Source organism: Colletotrichum phormii (assembly GCF_030913505.1).
Source record: "Colletotrichum phormii strain CBS 102054 chromosome Unknown BDP81scaffold_23, whole genome shotgun sequence".
Lineage (NCBI taxonomy): Eukaryota > Fungi > Ascomycota > Sordariomycetes > Glomerellales > Glomerellaceae > Colletotrichum > Colletotrichum phormii.
Window position 1 is genome coordinate 617,921 of NW_026851465.1, and position 24,075 is coordinate 641,995.

Sequence of the window (24,075 nt, forward strand, 5' to 3'; positions counted from 1 at the left end):
TGACAATTAAGTTGTATGGAGTTGGGAGGGAGATATTCCGGCAATCAACTTGGGACTCATTCAAATTCGTTAAGGCGAAATCAACATCAAGCGCCTCAGACTTCCATGTGAAAGCCTCAGTTCCCCGACCCGCGGCTTTGTCACTATCAAGCAGGCTATCTTGCGTCAAATTTTGAGAGTCATGGGCTAAGATTAACTATTACCATGACCTGTAAAGTTCCCCCTTGGTCTATACACTGATCATAACATCGGCGACGACAGGCCGGTGGTCAGATATATACACACCATCGTCAAAATGATTCGGCAGAACCGCATGAGTCAAGAAGTTCATCCCTCTGACCGTCGGATCGCGCACAAACAAGTGGTCAAGAAACGTATCATCAGAGGGATCGTCCGTGAAAGCAGTATACGTCTTCGAATACCCCAGCCTCCTAGACTCAGGAACCACATCACGGACATCGTGCAAGTTCCCGTCCGCGATCAGGATCTGATAAGCCGCATTATCCGGCTCAATATTCAAGTCGCCGCCCAGAAACACCGGCACAACCCCCTCTGTCGAGTTCTCCCACTCTGTCGCCAAGCTGACCAAGAGCTCTGCACTATGTTCTCTCGCAACTTGGCCCACGTGATCAAAGTGCGTACACATATACACCAGCGGCAGTCCACTCTCAACATGCCGGAAAGACGCGACGGTGACGATGCGCGGTAGCGCAGCGTCCCAGCCCGTGGACCCGGGGACATCAGGCGTCTCGCTCAACCAGTACGTTCGGTTCTCCACGAGGCTCCAGGTGCCCGGCTGGTAGTAGATTGGCGCGAACTCCCCGGCAGCGACGCCATCGTCACGGCCGACGCCGACGTGGCCCCAGGCTAGGCCGAGGTCTTGGGCGACGCCGAGGAGTTGTTCTTCGACTACTTCCTGCATGCAGACCAGGGACGAGGGCCGTGCTGCGGTTTCGTAGTTGAGCTGGGAGAAGAGATGTGGTCGGCGGGTGGACCAGGGTGCTTCGTTGGTTCCTGGGTCGGGCGTGGCCCAGCGAATGTTGTAGGTTATGAAGCGTAGAGCGAGGTCAGATGATTGGCAACCGACAAAGCTCGCTCCGAACAACAACGTTGCTGCTAAGTAGGACTTCATGACTGCTTGGAAACAATTTAGGCCTTTGACTTGTCATAGGTATGATACGGCAATATGATGGAAGGAATCAAAGCAATATCTATGTCTGGAGTCTTCGGTCTGAAGACTTCCGAAACTTCTACTCTTCCAAATACACATGTTGAGGATGACCGAGTGAGGGGAAACAGAACGAGCATCCTGGTGGCACACGCACAGCTGCATGCCGTCGTCACATTGTTACTTCAACAAGTCCATCTCTTGACCTTCCGCTTCAGGACGCCATTGGGCCGGCAATGTTTACCCACGTCTCTCTGATCATCGGCGGGCTCCGGGTTCACGTGGGGTCCAGATATCCGCTCATTCGCCGAGAAAGTGGAGATCATCCGGCCAAGGAGGGGTTCGAAGCCGGGTCGGAAGCTTTCGCAATGCGATGGGGATACGGCATCGGGGCTTCTTCCTCCCGGGGTCCGGATCTAGTCTATCTCTTTACTGCTGGACTTATCAACCATCACTAGAAGAGAGCCTTGAGCCTCACCCTCGGGTAAGTCGTCCGACAAGCCTCATGCCATCATCCCTTCTTAGCTTCTCCACTGCCAGAGAGAAAGCTTACCCGGTTGAGGCATAGATCTTTGCGCTTGTCTATTAGGCACTGAGCCTCGAACTCGTCTATTCAAGGTTCATGGGATTATGAAAATGGATATCTCGCTCGTCAGCCAAGGCACTCGATCCCAATTCTGCGCCTCAATAAATTGCCAGAGCTCCTGAATTTCGACCAGCACTGAAACTCTCTTTCTGCCAAGATTTACACTAGGCGGTATTTTCAAGGGTTCAAATGCAGTTTCAATGATCATTCGACTCTATTAGATCCTGTCCACGAGCTGCGGGCTGGAAATTGAATTTTGCCCAAATAACAGTTCCCCTGTCCTCGAGCTTCACCGTTGCACTGCTTTCTACTCCGTACCACAGTGCACATATACCTCTTAAAGGTGGTAGTGAGAATCGACACAGGTTCATAGCCACGAGCAACTTCTCTTCTTGGCTCGGCTATCGGATCTGCACTGTCTCGCACTGACATAAAAGCCCCATATTCCACTTTGTGCGCAACTCCATCCTCCTCCCAGAATCGCCCCCTTCTTGGGTCAATACGAGCCACGAGGTTTTCCCTCCTCGGCCATCCACATTCCCGATCGATTATTGGGGGCTGGGTGTCACTGGTGTTCCTTCGTTGGCAGCGGGTTCCATCCATTTGATTTATGCATTGAGGCCAAAGCGCGTCTTCAGGGGCAATGCACTTGCAGGGACAGGGTTCAAACACGTGTGTTGACAGCAATTTGTAAATGATGCCATTGGGATCTTTTCTGCCCATCTGCTGGTGCTCTTTGTCATCTATGTGGAGTTTCTGCTGTCAAAGAAAGCGGAACAAGGAGGCTAAAACGTAAAGGATCTTGGGTCATCATTGGCTAGTGGGAGGATTTCTGCTTCAGTTATTTTGGCCACTGCCTTGGTTTTTGATTAATTTCCGTGAGAAAACGCGCAACTCGGTCTGGGGTAAGGTTACATCCCAAGTGGATATTCTACAGGATTTTATACATTAGTCTGAAAACTAGTTGCTCGACAATTCAACATCCACCCGGGTATTCACGTCCCCTTCTTCAGCGACGAGACGACTCCAGCGGCCCAGGCCGACCTCCTGAAGCTCTCATGTCGTGGGACATTTCAATGTCGACCTGGTACGTGTACTGGGCGTGAATGCCGCCCTTTTGGTCGCTCGGCAGCAAGTCCCCCTTATCCGAGTCGCCGTCCTGGAGACGCTCCCAGGTCTCGTCCCCTCTGCCGTGGACCGTCGCCAGGCTGAAGCCCACGTCGGTCGGGTTGCGGAATCGGTCGCGGCTCCTGGGCTCGAGCGGCTTGCTTCCGATGGTGAAGAGACCCGTTTTGGTCCCGCTCCCGCTCGGGTTCGTCTTTTCCGACTCGCCGCGGGTTCGCGCGATGAAACGGCGTAGCGAGGGCACCGATGAGGCGATGCAGCCGATTCCGGTCTCGATGTTGGAGCAGAGCACCGTGTGGGCGACCCAGACTAAAGAGAACCCCCTTGTCAGTTTCCATGACGCAATGGATTTGGTTGTGGGGACTAGGTACTCACATTGAAGGTCTGTTTGGGCCTTGAATCTGTTGACATAGGGGATGCGGACCATGGTGATGATGGATGCACTGGAGTTGCGTTAGCTTTGATACCATGGTTTGCTTTCATCAAAGGGTCAAACTTACACCGAGGCAAATGACAGCAGACCAAAGACCTGGAGCTTCGTTTGCGTCTTCATCTGCGTGCCCCAGAGGATGATGGCAGGCACCACAACCAAAGCCAGATCCGTCACAATAGCCGAACTCGTCGCAACGTGACCAAGGGCGATGAAGACATCGACAGAGCCGCACTTTCCTTCGCCACTAAGAATCATCGTAGGCGTCCACATGGCCTCGACCGGCTGACAGTACAGCAGCGTTCCGACGAACGTGATCATGAAAGATGCCCACGTGACGCCGAGCAGGACCCAAACTGTGATGCGCAGACCGTTGTTCGTCGTGATGATTCGTTGGATGGTGAGGCAGACGGACGATTTGACGAGGGCGAGGGCGACGACGTACACCAAGATCCAGATGATGTAGATCTTGAGAGCCTCTGAGAACATCCACATGTTCAGCTTTTCCTGCAACGTGCCCAACCCAACGAGGCAGCCGTATATCGTCAATCCCACACTTGGTACGTAAACCACCTTTGAAGAGGGATTAGCCAGCCGTTCGTTTGTCATGGATAATACGAGTGCCATACCGTTCCCGCAAGCATCAGTCCATCGTCTAGGCCGAATGTGCCCTCAACGAGACGCACGCTCGTTCGTACTCCAACACATATCACCGATATGACGAGGAAGATGGATGATATGATGATGATGGCCAGCGGCAGATGCTCCGGCTCGAGGATTCGCAAATCGGGGTCGACGTTCGTTGACAAGGACATATTGGCGGCACGTGGTTTTCGATCAAAGTCCTTTCGTTAAAAAACAGCAACCACCCTTACGCCACGAGTTTCCGAATGTGGTGTTGACAAAAGTAGGCACTCCCCGAGTTATAAACCTCCGGGTAGAACCTCTTCGGGGCTTTAAGTGCCGCAGCCGCAGCCTGCAGATCTATACTACTAATGCAGGGGAGGAGGATAGGCTGCTTGGGAACTAAATTCAGTCCGCAAGTAGGAGGCGGCGTAGCAGTTGGTCATTGGGCCCTGGACTGCTCGAAAAGATCAGAACCGGGGATCGTGTTCCATGGATGCAACCCCAGATATTAGGATTTGGGGGGCTACTTTGACACTTTGACACTTTAACACTTTGAGAACTGTCATAGTGCCTATAGACTTGCCACTGGTCGAGAAAACCTGATGCAACCAACAGGGACCGCCTTCCATCGAGGAAGGGCCCAAGGGGCCATGGACTTCTTACATGGCCCATGGCAACCGGATGGTCTGGAAGAGGAAAAAGGTCAAGAGCAGTTCTCGAACTGGGTCTTATTTGCCCACTTTCCCGTCACCAATGAAGGAACCGGTCTTCATGCCGAGAGGCCCGGGTTGGTTGGAATTGGGGGCCGCTAGCAAAGGCGGCACAACGCTCAGGGGTCCGTTGCAAGAGGATGAGCATCCACCGTCGAAGGACTCCACAGCACTAGGCAAAAGACATCGCGAACGTCCGAAGAAGCGTCGAAAAAAATTGCATGGAAGACGGATTTGAGTCTTGGCAACCATCCAATGACGGGATCTGACAAGTCGCATGGCGGACTAACGCTAGCAGGAGGGTGGAATCCTCTGCCACGATCGCTTTTGGGGGTTGAAACATGTCGATCACCACGAGGTCGACCGTCGAGGAAGGGGCCACAATTGGGATCACCGCCGTCTATTCTACGGTTGAATTTGTGGGAGCCGTTGTTGGATGGTCATCTCGTACGAGAATAAGACGAGCCGCTCTGCCGCTTTCGGGTTCCAAGATGTGACATGCCCAGTTCTGATCTGACCGGTCACCGCCCCCCCCCAGTTGTGAAAAGCTCAAGAGACAACCAACCCGAGCCGTCCCGAATTGGGTTATTCATTCGACCTGGGGGCATATCCGCTGAACTCTAGCGAGACGAAGACATCCACTCTGGCATGCATGTTTTTGTAATAGTTGAGATTAAGAAATAAACTAGGCCGGCCGGGAACGCGGCACTTGTGATAATTAAGTCTACGAAGTAAGCATGGGAAACAATCTAAGGCTGTTAGACTATCGTCACCCGCACGCCTTGAGACCCCGGCTTAGTCACGGGAACGAACATGTCGTGATCATAAAGAACGTCCTCCTCCGTCGTCTCGTGAAGACGCATCTTGGGCAGGACACGCAGAGCAAGCGCTGTCAAGCACAAGTTGAGCTCACACAAAGCCAGGCTGTTCAAACAAAAGTCAGGATTCGGCGGTTCTCATCAATAATTAGGGTGGATACAACTTACTTCATGCCCAAGCAAGATCTGCTGCCCTTGGAAAAGGCAAGCATACCCTTCTCAACATCCTTGCGACGTTGGTTGTTCTCATCCAGCCAGCGCTCGGGAATAAACTGGTACGAGTCGGGAAACACAGTCTCGTCATGATGCGTGATAACAGCAGACATGCCAACGGCGTATCCAGCAGGGATGACATACTCGACAGGCTTCTTGTTGAACTCGCCGCGGTAGACCAGGTTCTCCTCAGTAGGCACCCGCGCAGTACGCGCAGAGACGCCGTACGAAAGACGCAGACCCTCCTGGAGAACAGCACCCAAGTAGGGAAGGTTCTCGAGACTCGTCCAGCCGGGGAGGTGCTTGGGGTCGTCGACGACGGCGTTCAGCTCGTCCTGGAGCTTCTTGAGCAGATGAGGCTTGGTGAGCAGGTGGTACGTGATGACGCCCAGGGCCCAGCTGGTGGTCTCGGTTCCCGCGCCGACGACGGCGGTCGCCTCGTCGGCCAATCGCTGTGGGTTCTTTTCGAGCAGCTCCAGGTCTGACTCCAGGAGGGACCCGAAGACTGTGGGGCGTTCGTGCCGGATGCCGGCGTCGAGCTCGGCCTTGGTGTGCTTCACCTTGTTGGGGATATCAATCTTGAGCGTGCGGATGAGCAGAGCAATGTCGGCAGGCAAGTAGTTTACGAGCCTTGCGAAAAGTCAGTATCTTCTGTCGCCTTTCAAAATCGTAGATTGGCTCATCGAGAAAACATACCACTCTCCAAGAACGGCAAAGGACTTGGTCCAAGGAAAGAAACGGAAGACAAAGACAGGTCTCAAGATGGAGGCAGTCGGCTCCCGGAAGTTGGGATACCAGCTATCTTGTCTAAGGAAGCCGAAGCTCTCGCCGAAGCAGTACCCTGAAATAGCGTCAGATGTGAAGCAGCTGTAAGCCATCGTCACATCGAAGGCCTCCCGCTGAGCAAGCAACTTGTCGCAAAGCACCTGGACCAAGTCATGGACGTCGCCTTCGAGACGCCCAATCATGCCGCGAGAGAAGAACTTGGCTAGTGGAATGCGACGAACGCGGTGTAAATCATGGTTTACGGTTCCGAAGCCAGACTCGCCCAAGCTGGAAAACACATTATTTGGTAAGCACGACTGATTTCCTTCTCATTCAAATGAGGGTACTCACGCAGAACCGTTAATCTGGTGGACGGGCTTGTCGCGCTTGCGACCGCTGACGGCGTAGATGTCATCTGAAAAGTTGACGTCGTTGCAGTGTACTTCGTGGGGGCTAATGCGGACGATGGGGCCTTTGCGACAATGTTAGATTTCGTCTTGTGTTTCTCGGGGAGTGTAGCTAGACTTACCATACTGCTCGTGCATGCGGATAATTTCCCTGGTGTAGCGACCGAAAAGGATGACATCGTAGTAGAATTCGGGGATGTATGTGGCTGCGGACAGTTTAGGTCCGGGAATGTGGCTCAACGGATGCAAAGGCGAGATGTTGTAGAGCGCCTTTGCGACCTGGTACAGCAACCAGAGGCCGGCGAGGCCGAGCACAGTACGCGCCGACAAGTACGACGAGGAAACGTCGAAGGACGACGACGTAGTCTCGAGGGTTGGCATTGTGTTCTTCCTGACTCGCCGGTAAGGGGGAACGTGGATGGTTGAGAAGGAAGTTTTGGAATCACGAACTCCGGAGAGTAAAGAAAAAGGACATTTTTCTTCGTCTCTTCTCTCACTCCTCCAAGACTTGCGCCACGGCAGAATGTGTGGAGAGTCCGGGGTGGGATGAAGGTAGTCAAAGGGGCGGTCCACACGTTCTGCATTGGACCTACACCCGAAAAAGCCAGAGCACCGAGGTTTACAACGTTGGAGACATGGGTGGGTGGCAATAAGCGATCAACGGGACGCGCAGGCAGAAACCCCCGAAGGACGGCAGATGTCTCTACGAATACCTTAGTTGTCGGTGTCACCGTAAGTACGTGAAAGAGTCGGCGAGTTTGGCTCAGAAATCGACCATGGCGTTCTGGTGTAATCCGAACGGATGGTCTGACATTCACACGGCAATAACCCATTGTCTGTTCGCGCTGCAACTACGCAGAATCCCTGAATTAGGGTGCAACGGCTTTTTTCGGTGGCTCAAACTTAAGCCAAAGTTGCCTAACTCGGAGGTGTCAAGCGGCCCGCTGAGGGGTGGGAAGAGCTGGCTACATGGAGATTTCCTTCTTGGGGCCCGGGCAGTTGGTTGGCTGAAGAATGAAGATCCCTGAAGATTATGATCCATGGGAAACCCTCCTTGTCAATCCCCTTGTTCAGGATGTGGGACCCCGGGCTCCTTTCGGCCAGATAGAAATCACTAATTACGTTGCAGCCAGCTTCATTCGGTACACGTGTAGATGAGCGCGGGGAGTCCGTTCCGGTGCCCGCTCAATCTCTGGAAAGGGAATGGAAATCAGTAGTGATGGAACCTCTGGGCAGACCTGAGGTTCGGACAATGGACCGAGTGGGTTGAGCCGAAAGTGTGCTTGATCGGCCTGCGGGGTCGGGTACCCGCTCCGGATGACGCCGCACCCGGTACCACTAAACACCGTGCTTACCTCTCCGGCGGCATTGTAGATCAGCTTATGTTTCGGTGCGTCGCCGATTTGCGCCCACTCCGTACAAAGGTCTCGTCCTAGGCCACTTAGGGGATTGCGCACAGTATCTCAGCCCCAAGTGGGAATCATGATTCTCCGAGGCGACTTAGCAAGACGGAAGGTTGTCTGAAGGTGGACTTGAAATTTGTGTCAACTTGGGTATGATATATCTTCTGGTCGAATGAAGATGTTCAACTCGTGTATAAGCCTCTAGCTACCCTAGTTCCAGTTCGACACAACGTGCAACTGCCTTAGTGAATGCTTCGCTCCGCAAACATCGATAGGGGTTCCTCGCATCAAACTCTTGATGACGAAAAATGATTGAAGTACGTTCGCGGCTTTAACAGAACTTGGTGTCGCCAGGAGGAGCGCACTTGCAAGCAGGGCCATCAGCTGCCTCCCAAGGAACGCAGCACTATAAACCCCATGGTTAACCTCACCCCACAGCATTTTACGTATTGTCATAGTGGACGTACCCAACTGCCGGCGCATTCGCCAGAGTCACCGCAGTTGGCCTTGAAACAGTTGATTTGCCTATCGAAGATGGCGGAGGCTGCCTCACCGACCGGGTTCGCCAGGGCGAGGGGGGCCGAAACGAGGAGGATGAGGTTTGCAGGAGTGATGGGCTGCATGTTGGGCGATGTGTTGTCTGAAGACGAAACTGTGTAGTAAGTTATGGTTGATGGTGATGTGATGGCAAGCAAGAGAGAAAGAACAGTCATGAAAGGTATGGCTGATGTTCTTATACTCATGTGAGATAGTACGATCGCGCCTCTGTTGACTCAGGATACGAGATAAAGATGCAAGGGTAGTGGACTGTGGCATTGCCATGTGACCGTCAGAGATACAACAGTGCATCTTGGCTTTCGTTATTGTGAGAACAAGGTAACTCTACTCAACACCAGCCTTGGGATTCTATGAGCCCCATTATTTCATTCTAAGAAGCTTTCCGGGCCACCGAGAAGTCCGTACATACAAGACGGGCACGGATAAGGCGGGCTGTGAGTTATGGGCATAGGAATCTGACTAGAGCTTGGGGGCAAGGGGCTAGTAACTCAAAATCCCTAGGGCTTGTCGCATCCATCAAATACTTAGGGTATGCTTTAAATACATCTGATGGCGACCTGAAAAAACACTATACAATTAATGCTAACTAAGCAATGTTATAGGCCAAATCAGCTTCCGTGGGGGTACTGTCAGTCAGTGCCATTGGCTGTTCGGTATTAAACGTAAAGGTGATGAGCAATGTCCCTACAGCCTAACGCTTTTCTATTTGGACAACTCATCTCGATTGACAAGCATCAACTTCACCCTTTTGCTGGCCTTACCTGAAGATTTCGGGGCCTCCCATGGATGAAACTCCCTGTAGCACTTACCTTGTGAGGTTCATGGCCTTCCGACTCCAGTATGGTCTTATGTCCCATGAAAGCCCCTGTGAGCATGCCCCTTGAAGGAATCTTTACGCTTTCAACCTCGGCATGGCCTCGTAGGTAGTTCTATACTACTCGTGAGGAAGTCTGAGTTTGATTGAAGAGACTAAGATTACCTGTCGAACATTCAGACAATGAAGGGTCATGCTGTTGGGCATAGAGAAAGCTATTACTCGTGAGGTTTCCATTTCTAAATAGGCTTGCCAAACTCCGTCCTAGCGGCGCAGTTCACACCCTTAATCGGTTAGTATAACCGCATAACAGAGCACAGATCCTTATTGTCACACGGAGCTCACCGGCCAACGGAGCCGTATTGAGAAGCGCTCGTCGGACTACGCGGACTTCAGGGAACAACTTGCCAATGTTTTATTTTACTAATGCCACGAGATCCCCCTGAGAAGGACCTGAAGACCGCAGACAGTCACTCCTGTCTGTGTTCGCGTCTCAACTCATCTTCGATACTCAACTTGGTAACTGTTGGTATACCTATCACAGGGTATTGGTTCGAACCGTAGGGTCCTGGGGGTGACGAAGTATCAATATCTCTGTATTGGTTGATTCTGCGTAAGGAGTAGAAGGGAGATTCCAACCGGAGGTTGGGTGGACCGTCGAGGTGTAATTGTACCCTCTCGAGGTGGCCCCTGCTCTACCCTTACTCACGGTCGAATTGGGCTTCCAATCCGACAGTAACCCTACTAGTATTTGGCTCGTCTCATCAGAATTACAGCTGTCGTTTTACAACTGCAATCAATCACTTTATCCTGGCTGCGACTGTCACTTGTCAAAACCACTCGCTTGTCAAGGTCAATCTCAGCATATGCTGCCAGCTTCCTCAGGAAATCCAGACGTGGAACTCGTAAGGCACGAAGAGAGAGAAGCATTGACGTCCTCGAACTAGGGGATATAATTTTCGGAAAGCGCATCTTCGATCCAGTAACAAGTTTACGCAGAACGGGCGGGCACACCAGCTCAGGATGAGCCGATTTAGCACGATCGGATTTCGGGGTGTTTCATTAAAACAAGGCAAGAGAGAGACCGACAGGATTCGGAATCCTGGATTCCGCATGATACCTATAGAAATCCGGCTCGATGATACAGCGAGAATGCTGCTGGGAGGTATTATTTCAGCGGTAGCATTGCACCGAGCTAGTCTTCGTCTGTGATCCAGCAACTCGATAACAGGTATAAGGAGTGCGTGCCCGTAAGCTACCTTGTCCTACACACAGCGATTTCGCTCTGCGGAACCTATCTATTGATCGACAAACGATAATGATACCGCGCTCTCATTGCCAGGGCCGGGGATATCCGGTCGATTGCGGAAAATGGAGAAGCAAACCTGGGCGATATCTTTAGCCATAGCTGGGCTCGCCGCATCGATTTCCGCTCCGCTGTGTCCCATCCTCACAAGCTTGGCCTTCGCCGACACCATATTGGCGATGATGAAAGCCTTTCCCACAAAGTCTTGCGTCGCCAGCCTTCTCTCGGCAATGACGGCGTAGCGGTCGATGATATCTATGATCCGATCTCTGAGCTCGGCGATCAACGTCCAGGGCTTGTTGTCGTTGATGGACGCTTCCAACTGGAAACAGAGAAATAGCACGGCATGTAGAGCCACGGTTCGAAACAAGGACCCGGACGTTCTCATCATGTTCACTAGTCCACCCATATCATGGGTTTTTGCTAGTTTGTTGGGAGGATCAATAGTCTCAAGGATCGAGATGGCGGTGCTGACGCACAAGGTGTACGAGAAGGCCAGTGATGAGCTCCTCTGAACCCCAAACGGCAAGTGAAGAGCGAGTAGTGACCTCTGGCAAAGAATGGTTGAGAAACACAACGCAAAGTTTCCATGATCAGGAGAACTATTTGCTAGCAGCGGACGCGCTACAGCTTCCAATGTCTCCTGCAGCCTGGAAGCCTCTTCGTATTTCGTGGAGCACCTGATGTCGTTGAGGAAGTTGGCGATACGTATGCGCGTCCTCAAAGTCGATATCAAGTAGCCCACCGGTGACGACGCATCCAGGTGAGCTCCCTCTCCAGTGCCGTTCGATTTTGGAGGAGGTGCTGGTAGCGACATATCCCAGTCGTCCGGCCCTACCGTTGTCAAAATCCCCTCAGTCATGGAGCTTTGCAAGTCTAACTCCAGAATCGTGTACCAGAGATTCTGCTGAGTCTCTAGCTCGTCCTTGGAAAGGCAGTCTCCTGTGATTGAGGGATCGCGATGCAGACCTGCCACCATGGCGTTTCGCGCCAGCATGCCGGATGAAGACCATGTAGCTGTAGAATCTAGGCTGTAAACCTGCCTCATGATATCGATCAAGCAACATGATTGGAGCGTGCCGACGTCGCAAGGATTTGATCGAAGGGCGACGCTCTGCCAAGCTAGAATGAGATGCCACCACCCCTCGATCTTGGTATCCGGCAGTCGGCCGCTCGTTGTGTCAAGAGTACCATTCCCAATTGCTATGACTAGCAAGATTTGTATGCAGATGGCAATGGGCACGCTTTCGGGCTTTTCCCAAAACCTCAAGGCTTGGTCTTGGAAGATTGGCTTTTGTAAGAGCGCAAAGACGGAGCCAAAAGTGTCGAAATACCTCTCGATTAGGAACTCGGTTGTGCTCCTGGGTGGAAACTCTTCAAACATGGACAGTTGGGGTCCTTGGGTCTCTCCGAGAAACAGGGTCCGCCGCTGGTATAGTTGAGTCTTGAGCTCGTTGAAGGTTGTGAACTCGCCGCTGGGTAAAGAGAATCCAGCCCGGCCCATGAGAGACATGATATGTTGAAACTAGAATGAGTGTCAGTTAAGAAAAACTCTTACGCTGATATTGGTCATACCTTGAGGAATAGCCAGTGATTGCTACTACGCCCATACCAAGTTCTTCTTGAATTGAGTTTGCTCGGCTTTACGGTCGGGGCACCGGCGTTCTCGGACATACCCAGCGCGTCTGCATTCCCATTAACCAAGCCCTCTTGGGGCTCTGGAGTCGGGGAATCCCCATCATCGTCTTCCACGCTTCTATCTCGAGATTCGGTAACTGAAGCGCTGCGGAGTGCAGCTGACAATGTGTTGTCGGATCTTGGGTCTGCTGGGTCGCCGGAGTAACCCGGCGTATGCCTGGCATTGGGGCTTTGTTCCCTATCGTTGGATGCTTGCTGCTGCTGCTCATGGATTGACCGCTTCGGCGCGGTGCCGGGGACTGGTCTGACGTACGTGCATTTCAGCGGTGGGTTATTCTTTGAGCACCGGTCGCAGGGCCGTTGCTTGTTGCATTTCAGCTTTCGGCGATGACATTCGAGGCAGACGAGCATCGGCCGCTCCCTTCGGCGCCGGCGCGTGCGTGTTTCTTCTATCTGCTGTAGGTCGGACATATCTTAGCAGTCGAGTGTTCTCCCGGGTGAAGTGGGTATCGGTGACCGGTAGCTGGCATCTGCAGTCGGCAGATGGCTGCAGATGGGAATTCGAACGTTGGGCAGTGGAAAAGAAAGATTGTTGATTGTCTAGGATCGCCGGAGATTTGAGGTTGACTGAGTTTGGTCTTTCGCTTCGATCACCGACGGTATTTGAGCTGATCCCCACCCGTAACGCCGAGCACCGGACACCAAGACTTTGGACTACCTTACTCCCCGGACTTAAAGGTGGAGAAGCTCGACAAAGCGTGATACACGCAACGATCATCGAACTCAATCTATGACGGTGCAGGTATAACTCCAATACCTTGAAATGTACATGTATTTAGTTAGGAAAAGAAACCTTAGGTTTATTTCTGTCCTTATAAGGACACTGAAAAGGCTTTGAAAGGCATATTGGAAAGCCTAGAAGCTAGCTGTTCGCGTTCTTTGGCATATCGACTTAGACATCTCTGTTGAACTATGGGCGTACCCTCCCCAACGTCGTCGACTGGACTGATGAATATGATTTCGGCAATCCTCGGAACTTCTCCCCGGTTACTAAATGGGGAACGACAGTACACTACGGCCTCGTTACCTTTATTGTTACTTTTGCCAGTTCGATTTTCAGCACTGCAACCGAGGTGACGAGCGAGTTGTTCGGGGTCTCAAAGGATATCATGCATTTAGCAACGGCACTCAATGTTTTGGTTAGCAAAACCACATGCAATCTCTACAAATCATGGCAGGAACTGACAGTTGATAGGGATTTGCATTCGGACCCCTGGTTTTTGGGCCACTCTCTGAGGTGTACGGCAAGACTCCCCTGCTACTGGGACTGCTCGTCTTCTGTGTTTTCAACATACCAGTTGCAGTCGCTGCAAATGTCGAGACGATATTAATATGCAGATTCATCGTTGGTTTCGGAGGCGCGGCTCCGCTGGCCATCGTTGGCGGCGCACTCGTGGACCTCTTTCTTCCCATTGAGAGAGGCATCGCAGTCTGTATCTTTGCCGGCGCAACTTTCATGGGCTCCATCTTCGGGCCGATCGTCGGTGGCTTTGTTACTGAATCCTCCTTGGGTTGGCGATGGACAGCTTGGCTGACGCTCATCCCCGGTGCTGTGCTGTGGGCGATTCTCTTGCTCTTCATTCCGGAGACATACGGCCCAGTCATCCTCAAGCGAAGAGCTCGAGAGCTTCGTTTCGAAACTGGCAACTGGACATTTCATGGAGCCATTGAAGAGCATCGCCTGGAGCTGGGCGATGTTGCGCAGAGGTATCTCGTCAGACCGATCGTCATGCTCTGTCGCCAGCCCATCTTGGCCCTCGTGACGGTCTATATGTCGCTCATCTACGGCATCTTGTATCTGTTCTTTGAGGCCTATCCAATCTCATTTTCAGCCAAACGAGGCTGGAGCTTGGGCGTTGGAACACTTCCTTTCCTAAGCCTTGGGCTCGGTATTGTGCTTGTGGGAGTAGTCGTGCTGTTGCACCTCAGACTTCGATACGCAAAGATATACGAAGCAGCTGGGAAGGTGCCGCCAGAGGAGCGTCTCATTCCAATGATGTTTGGCTCAGTCGCACTAGCAATAGGCATGTTTTGGTTTGCCTGGACAAGTGACCCAGACATACATTGGGCTCCGCAGGTCCTTGCCAGTGTTCCCACCGGGATAGGAATCATGACCATCTTCATTCAGGGCTTGGTGTACATCATCGACACGTATGCTCAACTCTCAAATAGCGCCATCGCGGCCAATGTATTCTTGAGAAGCTGGGTTGGTGCCGGTTTTACCATGTTCGCAACCAGCATGTACAACAAATTAGGTGAGCCTCCCCTTTTGACAGTTGACATGAATGGGACAGTCGCTGACAGAGATTCTAGGCGTTGCATGGGCATCATCGCTGCCTGGTTTCATCTCCATTTCTTTAATACCAGTCCCATTCTTGTTTTATAAGTATGGCCAAGTCATTCGGAAGAAAAGCCGATACGCTCCAATTGCGGACTAAAGCATTGGCAAGTCGGCCGAATGGCAATTGAGTTGAGAATCTGAGATAAACGCAACCTAATGCATAGAATTGTTGAGCCTCTGGAGAAATGCGACCAACACCATGCCGTGCAAAGCATTTCCTCGGACTTGGTCCAGGCCCCGATTACAGAGTTACTGTAGGTTGAAAGAAACGTATAGAGAGCTAGCTCATAGGTCGACTAAAGATCCATTCTCCCCTCTCTAAAGTTATTATCCGTTCCCGCGCGGAAGGGCTTTGCGGCGGGTCTCCTTACGCAGGGATTCGGGAGCGGCATGTAGTACAGTACGCTTAACTTTGAACATCAGGAAGTACCTGAGCCCTTGAGTAAATTGGTATGAACAAATAAGGCTTTTGAGATTTGTCTATTCTGATCACTTTCTCGGCCAAAGACAGACAGCTTACTCCATCACACTTGGTGATTTATTACCTTACATGTAATCACTTTACCTTAGTAAAGTACCGTTTACAGAACTTTGGTCACATGCATTAACGTAGATACTTTATTGAACTCCTTTTGCTTATTCAGATTGATATAGAGTCAGCTTAAACTGGAGAGTCACGATTCACGGAGGAACTTATCACATTATGAAGACCAGTCACCAGTTGTCTATTGCCCGGTCCTTGTCTCGAGCAATGCCACACTCAGTCGGAAGATGAAGTTGCTTAACTATATTTAGCATAACTGTATTGAAAGCGTTTCCAAGCGTGCTGCACATCGTGGAAGTTTTAACGCTCATGTTCCCCACCTCTGAAGAAAACACGAAAGCTGCGTTGAGATGTAAGACTCGGAGACACCGCAAGATTGACGAGTGCACGTATACACAAGTTGCGTATATATTGACCGCTCGGACCATGTGCCTGACAGAAACACTTGCGGACTCTCTCCATCATTACGGCCATTCAAAGTCTCGCAGGTATCTTCAAGCCCGAGGCCGATGGGGCAGGGATAGAATCCACCGGCCGTCGAACGGGCCCGGCTCTCAAAGGGTCCGGCGTATTCTTCGGTCTCGGATTCAAGGCTGCGAAGCTTGGAATCCGTGGGGTTTCTGACCCACTTACCCTGGCCATTGACCATGACATGACATTAATCCCAACAATAATTAGTTACAACAAGCGATGTCTTTATCGATTATGTGCTATTGAGTATAGGGGTTGAAGACGCAATTCTCGTATGCTAAGCTGCAATCGCAAGAGACAGTGCATACTCCATGAGAAGTCAAAGTAGGTATCACACGATCTAGACAAACCCAAAATCGGTCAACTCTACAATCCTTTTTTTCGTTTTCGTGTAATGATCGAGCCGCACTAGAGCATCACTACATGTACGGAACAGTCCGTTCCCAAACTTAGCCAAGAAATCTCCGTATATTAGAGTTGTCTTGTGGGACCGCATTGTTGGCCTTCAAATACGTTATAGGCATTTCAGCCCGAGTAATTCAATGTATTTTGAGTTCCCGCCTGACTTGAGCCTCACAGCAGTGTAGGATGCGATCGGACTTTCATGTATTTTCCGCAACATGCAATAGAATCCGAAGAAAGCTGGATGTAGAAATCAAACCCGGCGGTCAAGCCAGTATCTGAGTAAGTAAATAAGTACATAAAGACTGAAGGTTCCCCGTAACGAAGCCAATCTCTTTTAGATCACTCACAACGGATATCAGCTTTCTCGAAATACAAAGCCAGAAACACTTCTTAAGACTTCCAGTCCATATCCCATATCTTTCAAGATGCAGTTCTCTACCCTCTTCGTCGCCGCTGTTGCCCTTGTCCTCCCGGCCGCTGTCAGCGTAAGTCAATCTTCCTATGCTCAAACTTCAACTCGTAACCTGTATCATTCACTGACACTTCACCTCAGGCCAGCTACTGCCAAGGAACTACCTGCATTGACAGCATCCAGAACTTCGAGTGCCCCAAGCAGTGCCCCAAGGACGGCACTTGCGCGCTCAACAAGGCTTGCTAAGGGATGGGTCCTTTATGGGAAACCGATATCGCGAACCGTCGGCGCCTTATATCAGATACCATGAGCGAGGAGAAAGCATATTCTTGTGCATAGTCTAGCGGGTTTAAGAAAGAGTTGAACAGCCATAAATGGGACATAGTCTTCACACCATCGGTTTATCGGTCAATAAAAGGTTTTAACACTCATGATATAGCGTCATTGCCCTGTCTTCTGTCTCAAGCCATGCAGTTAAGTGTACTTCGGCATGCACAATCGTCTGTGCCCCTAGTCACATCCATCATCTACACCCAAACGGCGTTCTGTCCTTGATTTTCTAATGCAATACATGATATTCGGCATTATGTGTTAATAGTAGATGGGCTGGTGTCTGGATTTGTGACTCGTAAGATGTTAAGGCTGCAGCCGCCACTTTCCATGTCTCTCTTTACTCGTGGGTTGTCGTCTCCGCGGGTGAGTTGACGTTGAATTCAATCAACAACGACGATATAGCCAAGAGTCAAGCCCGAAAATGACCTATTAATCTGCTTGGAGTATTCGCCTTCCGAGGGGATAGTAAGTAGATATTCTATCATATCAACTACGCGCTTTGGCCGTAATGATACGCAAACAGAGATGTAAGCAGCCTTTCTTGCGTTTCCTTTGTGTTCGCGCACACGCATCAGCAACGCATCTAGGGGTTGCTTATGCAGTCTGTTTCGAACCTTTTAGTCACAACTCCTTCACCCAATGTTCAGTAACGTCGTAAACCAATGACCAAGTACCAGTAGTCATACAACTGACATAAATTTCAAGGTCTATGCGCCGCTCACAACCGTACAGCTTAAGGTGCTGTTCATGTGGTCCTCATAATCAAGCACGGTATGACACTTAGCCGCAGAAACCTCGAACAGCAGCGTGATCTCATTGAACATTAAAGGCTTGTGTGATCCGTCGCTCATAGACTTGGTAGGTGAGCTTCAAAATTGACTTTCATTTCATTTCAGGGCTGGTCATTTGGCCCTCTCATCCAGTATAATCCTTCATGGCATCACCAATAGCCAACAACTCTTCCCCTTCCTTCAAAGGCTTGCCTCCTCTTAAATCCTTATTCGTGGCTTGAATCAGAACGCGGCGGTAACTTGTCAACACCGGCGTTCCACTATCAGTGACCTCCAAGATGAGATGCAGCAACTGGCCCTTCGCAATCGGTTGCCGGCGAATGAGCTCCATGCAAGACTTCTCAGGTTCAGGCACCGTGACCTTGATCTTCTTTCCCTCCTCGTCCAGCTTTTCGATACCGAGTTCCGAAACTTCAAAGTGGACTAGCCACTGTGAAGCGCTGGGTTCGCGGTACTGCCACCACTTGAACGTCAACTTATCCCCGTCGGGGTCGTACGTCCCTGAGGCGTCTAGCTCGATAGTGGAATCGGCTTCAGCCTCGAAATACAGCGGCTCCAGGCTCTGAGAACCATTAACGACAACAATGGGGTGATGATTTGTTGAAGCAAGGTCTGGGTTCAGTGACCACTCCATGCGCGCCGCGAAATCGTTTTGGAATGTATCGCGCCATCTCCAGATAGTGGCCTGGTTAGAGCGGTATGATTTGCCATCGACGCCAACGACCGAGTCGGACATGTCGCTGTAATGCTTGCCCTGCTGGCCTGCGTCACTGGCGTCGGTGAGCGCATAACGACCGCCCCATGAGCCGTAGTCTGGATGCTCTCGGTCACCTAGACCGTTCTGGATGAGGTAGAGGAAAGTAGGGGTATCGCCCTCTGGGATGAAGAGGAAATCGGGGTATGCGGAGCCTAGTGGGCCGATCTGAATGTTCTCCTTGATCCATTGCTTTGAGACCTTGGAGAAGTCTGGACCGCCCTGGTCGAAACCGTAGTACTTGTCTCCAGAGATACCCGTCCACGCTGCCAGTCCGTATTGGTTCCAGCCGTGGATGGAGGAGATGTAGAAAACGTCGGGAAACTGTGTGCGGATCCAGGCGGAAGTATCGTCCTGGTCGGAGATTGTGTAAACTCTCAGCTTCGATCGCAACTTGGCTGCTTCTTCGGGGGAGTGTTTGTCTCGGATGGTGAGGAGGACCTGGGCAAGGACGTTGGTGCCGCCCCAGACGAGCACCCAAAGGGGATCTTGTGAAGGGGCCTCGATTCTCTCGAGGAGTAGCTGAGCGCCGTCGGTCAAAGGCTTGTCCGCGCCTACACCGGCGAATCCGTAGACCTAAGGTAGTCGAAAAAAATGTCAGCATATTTGATCTTTGGAACATTTGTTGTACCTCAATTGCATACCGCAGGACCAGATTTGACCAAGGCGCGAAGGCTATCGGCTGAGGGGTAAGGGTAGTCTGGATGCGTGTGTTTGTTTAGGTTATCCACGGCGCCGGCGTATGCGTCGAGGATCTTGTGAATATCTTGCGGGCAGACTTTGCTCTTCATCCATGTTGATGAGACGGCGACGAGGCCCTCGGTCTGGAACTGGTTGGAGTAGAGGAGGTAGCGGACGAGTGATTCGGCGTCGTCGGGCTCGTTCGAGATGTCAGTGAGGACAAACACTCTCGGCTTGTTTGGGAATGTCTGAAGTCTGGTGAGTTGCGCCATGGTAATGGTATCTCAGGTTGCTGCCGTGTGGTTGCGACGTGACGTGTGCAAGGGAACAAGAATGAGACGCAAGTTCGCAATGCAAGGGTTTCAGATCCAGGGGTTGAAATTGAATTGGCACGATCACTTTGAAGGAAAGCTGCCCACTTCCTTATGACGAGCTGTCCAGCGTGATGTTCTCACGATAGCCTCGGTGCTTAACATTTCCTTGTTCGGAACGACGACAGATCACCTCTCTTTCTCTCACACTCGCACCTCGCTGAAAACCTGGCCCGAATATCGCGTGGTGCCCTTGGTAGTCTCGGCCTCTTTCCGGCTCTCCTCATTATTCAACAGGGTGGTAACCCCGCAATCCGACCAGCTTCTGGGGCTTGAGCTTGGCCGATTTGGGGGTTGTCAAGCGCCCACACGAGTCGTGTGGGGACGGCATCTCCATTCTCCAAGGTAATTTACCAAGTCCGCGGTCTGGGGTTGCGTCATTACCGGATGTTTGGAGACCAGAAAGTGAAAGAGTTGAGCATGGTGAGAGAGACAATGACGATTTGAGTAGTAATCACAAATGCCCCGACCGAACGCAGGCAGAGGCCCAGAGGGAGACTGAGATGCGATGCCATGCTCCAGGAGTGCGAAAAGAACTCAACTGTTGGCTTCGGTAAGGATTCTGAGCCATGCTTCATCAAGTCTTGATCACTTTCAAGCATCATTCCATGTTAGATTCGATCAATGCTTAACTTAGAAGCAAGCCGACAATAGAAACAATGTGAGCACCGAGGGGTATCAAATTAGGAAGTGTCAAGCACCCACCGTCTTTCTCTCATCCCGACTCCCCGAGATTCCAGACCGCGTCATGTCAACGAGAACCAACGTCGGACATTGTCGGACGGCGCCCCCAGTACTTTTCTGGTAGCGCTCTACGAACAGAGAGTTGGGGCTTCGGATAGCGGCGTGCCAAACTTCTTTTGTAAAATCGGGCGACAACCGGCGACGCGCCTCCACCGTTCGACGCACCAAAACACCGCTAAATGGTGCCGCGAGCCGGGAATAGCCTGGGGTTTGTCTTGAGAGAAGGGCCCGCGACAAGAGAATTTTCCTCAGGCGGAGAATATTTGACATTGTTGCAATCATCACACTAAGGTACAGAGACATATGAATGCACGTGTGTTTACTATGATACAGATACCTTAGTCCGACTTGCGTATGCAACTCAGCGTTGAAGCATATGTGTAGTCATCAGCGGGAAGAGACGCTTACAACATTTCCTGATGTTCCCAAGTCTCAAGCCTAGTAGCGAATCTTCGACGTTATTTTTTAGCACAAACACATATATCCAGCAATAACATGTGAATCTATTCGCAGCTAACGATAATAGCTACTGCTGCTTTCCTAGACAATAGTATATCTCCGCTTCTTTCCCCTGATTATCATAAACCATCAAGACTAATTCTCGCGTGGGGTTGTTTGCCGGCAAACACTCCTGGATGGGGAAACCCCAGGCACTACACCGGACAAACGGTGGATATTGGCGTGACGGCGTCTTGGTCTCCTGACTCGTTTCGACCAGTCCCCAACCAGTCTCCATCTTCCCACATAGAGTCGGGGCCCCGCAGGTATCCCCAGACGATGCTGGCAACACCCCGGATCCACCGTCGTGTCATTCCCCCGAGGTTCCAGATTTCTGGTGTGCCTGTTTCCATGATGACGGCGTGGGACCATTCGGGTTGGCCCATTCGTACTTACGAGTTTAGTCTCAACCCTTTGTGTGTTGCGGCTTTGCCTTATAAGGACTCGCTAGAGCCCGTGATGGTTGCAATTTCGAGCCTTGTCCTGCATCTTGGCGTTACCCTTAGACTTCAGCCTCTTTGAGCTTGAATCCGAATCGATTCTTAGTCGTTTTGATTCTTCTCTTTTTGGGTTTATTTCGTTTTAGGTCTGAATTTTCCACCAAAAGAAACCCAGTCACGATGGTCGATGCCGAGAAGAAAGACAATGCCGACCACCTTGAGCACCCCAGCGAAGGTCAGGCCCAACTCGCCAATCTGGGAAACCAGGAGGAGCACGAGCTCGGAAAGTTTGAGTCGTTAAAGAAGTACCCCAAAGCGTGTTTCTGGTGCGTCTACGCCGTGTGGTGTGTCCTAGTCCTGGCGTTTGAGAACCAGGCAGGCGGCAGCATCTTGAGTATCCCAGAATTCCGAAAGGACTTTGGCCATGAATTTGAGGGTTCATATGTCTTGGATACGAAATGGCAGTCTGCCTTCAACGGCGCACCTATTGCTTCGTAAGTGATCTCGCATTGTTGTTCACCATGAGCAATCTTGGGGGTATGCTAACCACGTCTTTACAGAGCTGTTGTTGGTGCGTTAGGTAGCGGTCCTCTCGCAGACATTTTTGGACGAAAGAAGGTCATTGGACTTGCGTTGGCATTCTCCATCACTGGTATCACTCTTGAATTCGTCGCAACCACAAACGAACTCTTCTTCGGCGGCAAATTCATCAACGGTTTCGCCATCGGTGCTCTCTCAACTGTGGCTGTCACATACATCGGAGAGGTAAGAGCCGAACACAAAGACTCGGGCGCGTAACATGACCAGAGTGGGTACTAATTTGAGCCTCATCAGATCACACCCCTCGCTCTCCGCGGTCTCTTCACCTGCCTCTCAGCCCTGTCATACACACTCGGACCCTTGGTCGTTGCTGTCATCGTCAACGAGACAGGCACCATGAACAGCCGCTGGGCGTACCGTGCCGTTTTCTGTGCCCAATATGGCTTCGCGGCGATCGCAGCCATCTTTTTGCCGTTCATGCCCGAGAGCCCCTGGTACTTGGCTATGAAGGAGAAGGATGAGCAAGCGCTCAGGAGTCTTGCCAAGCTCGGGCATGTTGGCGACGAAGGCCGTGTCAGGCTGGCCGTCATTCACCAGACACTGGCGCAGGTTAGCAAGGAGACTGCAGGTGCCAGCTATCTCGAGTGCTTCCGCAAGTCGAACTTGAGACGTACTATCATCAGTATCTCGCCTCTTTGCATCCAGTCACTGTCCGGGATCACCTTCGCTGCCTCTTACTTTACGTAAGCCTACCATTCCTACGCCTTGTGCCTTGACAATTTGCCTGACTGTCTATAGATACTATATGCAGCTCGCTGGCTACAGCACAGCCGACAGCTTCAAGCTCCAAATCGTCCAGCAAATATGCTCTCTCATCGGAAACGTCATGTCTTGGTACCTGGTCGACAAGGTTGGACGTCGCCCCTTGACCGTATACGGACTTGCATTCTTGACCGTGATCCTCCTCATCACCGGCGGTCTCGCTCTCCCCGGAACACTCTCATTCAACAGGGGTACCGTCGCACTGCTGATGATGTACTGCTGGTGGTACAACGTTACGATCGGTGCCACGGCGTACACGATTCTCGCTGAAGTCTCAACTTCGCGACTTCGCATCAAGACCGTTGCTCTCGGCCTGGCTCTGCAGAACGCACTTACTACCATGTGGAACTTTGTCCTGCCGTACCTCTTCAACCCCGATCAGCTGAACCTCGGCGCCAAGTTGGCGTTCATTTTTGGTGGGTTGGCTGTCATTTCGTTGGTGCACCTGTGGTACAACTTGCCCGAGACAGCTGGAAGAACGTACGAGGAGTTGGATGAGATGTTTATGAAGAAGGTTCCCGCACGCAAGTTCAAGGAGTACACTACTGAGGTAAATGTACGAGGAGAAGCTGTCAAGACGGCTATGGAGAAGGAGAACAACTTCTAAGGGGGATGTGAAGATAGTAGTGGCCACAAGATACCCTTGATTCCACGTTGAATAACAGCACGACACAATCGTCACGTTGCATAAGCATTTCAGTGAGCTGTTTTCAAGTATGAAAATTCTCAAACTGAGGATATGTGCAGCTGGCACTGATGTCTTGAGCTTGTCAAACTTATCAACTGAAGCGTGACAGCCTGTCGACTGAGACTGAGCAATAGGCAGTAAATAGGAGCTTACATCCCGTTCAATTCACGCCGTAGTTGCGTCTCGGAAATGTAAGCTGATTTTTCTTATCGAGTACAGCTGGCAGTCGAAAAAAGTTCTAAATGGAGAGCGGATTCTCATGGAGGGTTGCGATCTCATTGGCAGCTTTGGAGTGAAGGGAGGTTTCTTACATCGGACGTATGTTAACATCTGTCGTACAAAAACGAATCAATTACGCCTTATTTACCACAACATCTGATTGGCTGATTGGTGCTTTCGGCTCTTTGGGGAAGTTTCCTGCTTAACAAAAACGCAGGGTCGCAGAGCAGGGAATTAATCAGAAATCCAGTTCATCTCTTTGGAGGTGGCTTGGCTAGTGCTGACGGAGAATTGGCCGCGTCGTCACCACACCTGTCTCAAATCTTACCATCAGCGACCTCCCTAGGCAAAGACCCATCTCCTTTTCTCTTCATCGTAACGGTATCGCAGTCT

General features: G+C 51.3%; 8 protein-coding genes across 8 annotated transcripts; 3 read left to right on the forward strand and 5 right to left on the reverse strand.

Moving 5' to 3' along the window:
- Nucleotides 1-92: 92 nt before the first annotated feature.
- BDP81DRAFT_107516 (endonuclease/Exonuclease/phosphatase) lies at nucleotides 93-1,432 on the reverse strand. Its single transcript, XM_060581437.1, has one exon. It carries the CDS (start codon nucleotides 1,130-1,132, stop codon nucleotides 230-232), a length of 903 nt encoding a protein of 300 aa, XP_060440763.1. The 5' UTR covers nucleotides 1,133-1,432; the 3' UTR covers nucleotides 93-229.
- A 1,331-nt stretch (nucleotides 1,433-2,763) lies between these two features.
- BDP81DRAFT_329319 (uncharacterized protein) lies at nucleotides 2,764-4,124 on the reverse strand (the record flags this gene model as incomplete). The annotated part of the gene is made up of 4 exons (XM_060585299.1): nucleotides 2,764-3,188; nucleotides 3,255-3,322; nucleotides 3,380-3,882; nucleotides 3,939-4,124. 4 exons carry the CDS (start codon nucleotides 4,122-4,124, stop codon nucleotides 2,764-2,766), a joined length of 1,182 nt encoding a protein of 393 aa, XP_060440764.1.
- A 1,131-nt stretch (nucleotides 4,125-5,255) lies between these two features.
- BDP81DRAFT_357164 (cytochrome P450) lies at nucleotides 5,256-7,322 on the reverse strand. The gene is made up of 5 exons (XM_060586327.1): nucleotides 6,972-7,322; nucleotides 6,794-6,914; nucleotides 6,374-6,730; nucleotides 5,633-6,307; nucleotides 5,256-5,570 (listed from the first exon to the last, which is right to left on the reverse strand). The coding sequence occupies exons 1-5, from the start codon at nucleotides 7,228-7,230 to the stop codon at nucleotides 5,405-5,407; spliced, it is 1,578 nt and encodes a 525-aa protein (XP_060440765.1). The 5' UTR covers nucleotides 7,231-7,322; the 3' UTR covers nucleotides 5,256-5,404.
- Nucleotides 7,323-8,583: 1,261 nt separating this feature from the next.
- On the reverse strand, nucleotides 8,584-8,875 carry BDP81DRAFT_398394 (uncharacterized protein; the record flags this gene model as incomplete). The annotated part of the gene is made up of 2 exons (XM_060588456.1): nucleotides 8,584-8,658; nucleotides 8,720-8,875. The coding sequence occupies 2 exons, from the start codon at nucleotides 8,873-8,875 to the stop codon at nucleotides 8,584-8,586; spliced, it is 231 nt and encodes a 76-aa protein (XP_060440766.1).
- Nucleotides 8,876-12,312: 3,437 nt separating this feature from the next.
- BDP81DRAFT_484184 (MFS transporter) lies at nucleotides 12,313-15,326 on the forward strand (the record flags this gene model as incomplete). The annotated part of the gene is made up of 6 exons (XM_060595094.1): nucleotides 12,313-12,325; nucleotides 12,968-13,070; nucleotides 13,173-13,227; nucleotides 13,525-13,767; nucleotides 13,824-14,883; nucleotides 14,942-15,326. The coding sequence occupies 6 exons, from the start codon at nucleotides 12,313-12,315 to the stop codon at nucleotides 15,064-15,066; spliced, it is 1,599 nt and encodes a 532-aa protein (XP_060440767.1). The 3' UTR covers nucleotides 15,067-15,326.
- A 1,488-nt stretch (nucleotides 15,327-16,814) lies between these two features.
- Nucleotides 16,815-17,047, forward strand: BDP81DRAFT_398397 (uncharacterized protein; the record flags this gene model as incomplete). The annotated part of the gene is made up of 2 exons (XM_060588457.1): nucleotides 16,815-16,874; nucleotides 16,943-17,047. The coding sequence occupies 2 exons, from the start codon at nucleotides 16,815-16,817 to the stop codon at nucleotides 17,045-17,047; spliced, it is 165 nt and encodes a 54-aa protein (XP_060440768.1).
- Nucleotides 17,048-17,939: 892 nt separating this feature from the next.
- On the reverse strand, nucleotides 17,940-19,823 carry BDP81DRAFT_437366 (cellulose-binding protein). The gene is made up of 2 exons (XM_060591214.1): nucleotides 19,324-19,823; nucleotides 17,940-19,255 (listed from the first exon to the last, which is right to left on the reverse strand). Exons 1-2 carry the CDS (start codon nucleotides 19,630-19,632, stop codon nucleotides 18,050-18,052), a joined length of 1,515 nt encoding a protein of 504 aa, XP_060440769.1. The 5' UTR covers nucleotides 19,633-19,823; the 3' UTR covers nucleotides 17,940-18,049.
- Nucleotides 19,824-21,368: 1,545 nt separating this feature from the next.
- BDP81DRAFT_437367 (MFS hexose transporter) lies at nucleotides 21,369-23,833 on the forward strand. Its single transcript, XM_060591215.1, has 4 exons — nucleotides 21,369-21,907; nucleotides 21,974-22,178; nucleotides 22,248-22,696; nucleotides 22,752-23,833. The coding sequence occupies exons 1-4, from the start codon at nucleotides 21,594-21,596 to the stop codon at nucleotides 23,380-23,382; spliced, it is 1,599 nt and encodes a 532-aa protein (XP_060440770.1). The 5' UTR covers nucleotides 21,369-21,593; the 3' UTR covers nucleotides 23,383-23,833.
- The last annotated feature ends 242 nt before the right edge of the window (nucleotides 23,834-24,075 follow it).

Excerpts from the sequence above, each read along its gene's own strand:
- BDP81DRAFT_107516 (XM_060581437.1), bottom strand. The coding sequence starts at position 1,132 with ATGAAGTCCTACTTAGCAGCAACGTTGTTGTTCGGAGCGAGCTTTGTC.
- BDP81DRAFT_357164 (XM_060586327.1), bottom strand. The coding sequence starts at position 7,230 with ATGCCAACCCTCGAGACTACGTCGTCGTCCTTCGACGTTTCCTCGTCG. Across the intron at positions 6,915-6,971 it reads CCGCATGCACGAGCAGTATG|GCCCCATCGTCCGCATTAGC; the intron begins GTAAGTCTAGCT and ends ATTGTCGCAAAG. Across the intron at positions 5,571-5,632 it reads AGATCTTGCTTGGGCATGAA|CCTGGCTTTGTGTGAGCTCA; the intron begins GTAAGTTGTATC and ends TTGTTTGAACAG.
- BDP81DRAFT_437366 (XM_060591214.1), bottom strand. The coding sequence starts at position 19,632 with ATGGCGCAACTCACCAGACTTCAGACATTCCCAAACAAGCCGAGAGTG. Across the intron at positions 19,256-19,323 it reads TGGTCAAATCTGGTCCTGCG|GTCTACGGATTCGCCGGTGT; the intron begins GTATGCAATTGA and ends CGACTACCTTAG.
- BDP81DRAFT_437367 (XM_060591215.1), top strand. The coding sequence starts at position 21,594 with ATGGTCGATGCCGAGAAGAAAGACAATGCCGACCACCTTGAGCACCCC. Across the intron at positions 21,908-21,973 it reads AACGGCGCACCTATTGCTTC|AGCTGTTGTTGGTGCGTTAG; the intron begins GTAAGTGATCTC and ends ACGTCTTTACAG. Across the intron at positions 22,179-22,247 it reads CTGTCACATACATCGGAGAG|ATCACACCCCTCGCTCTCCG; the intron begins GTAAGAGCCGAA and ends GAGCCTCATCAG.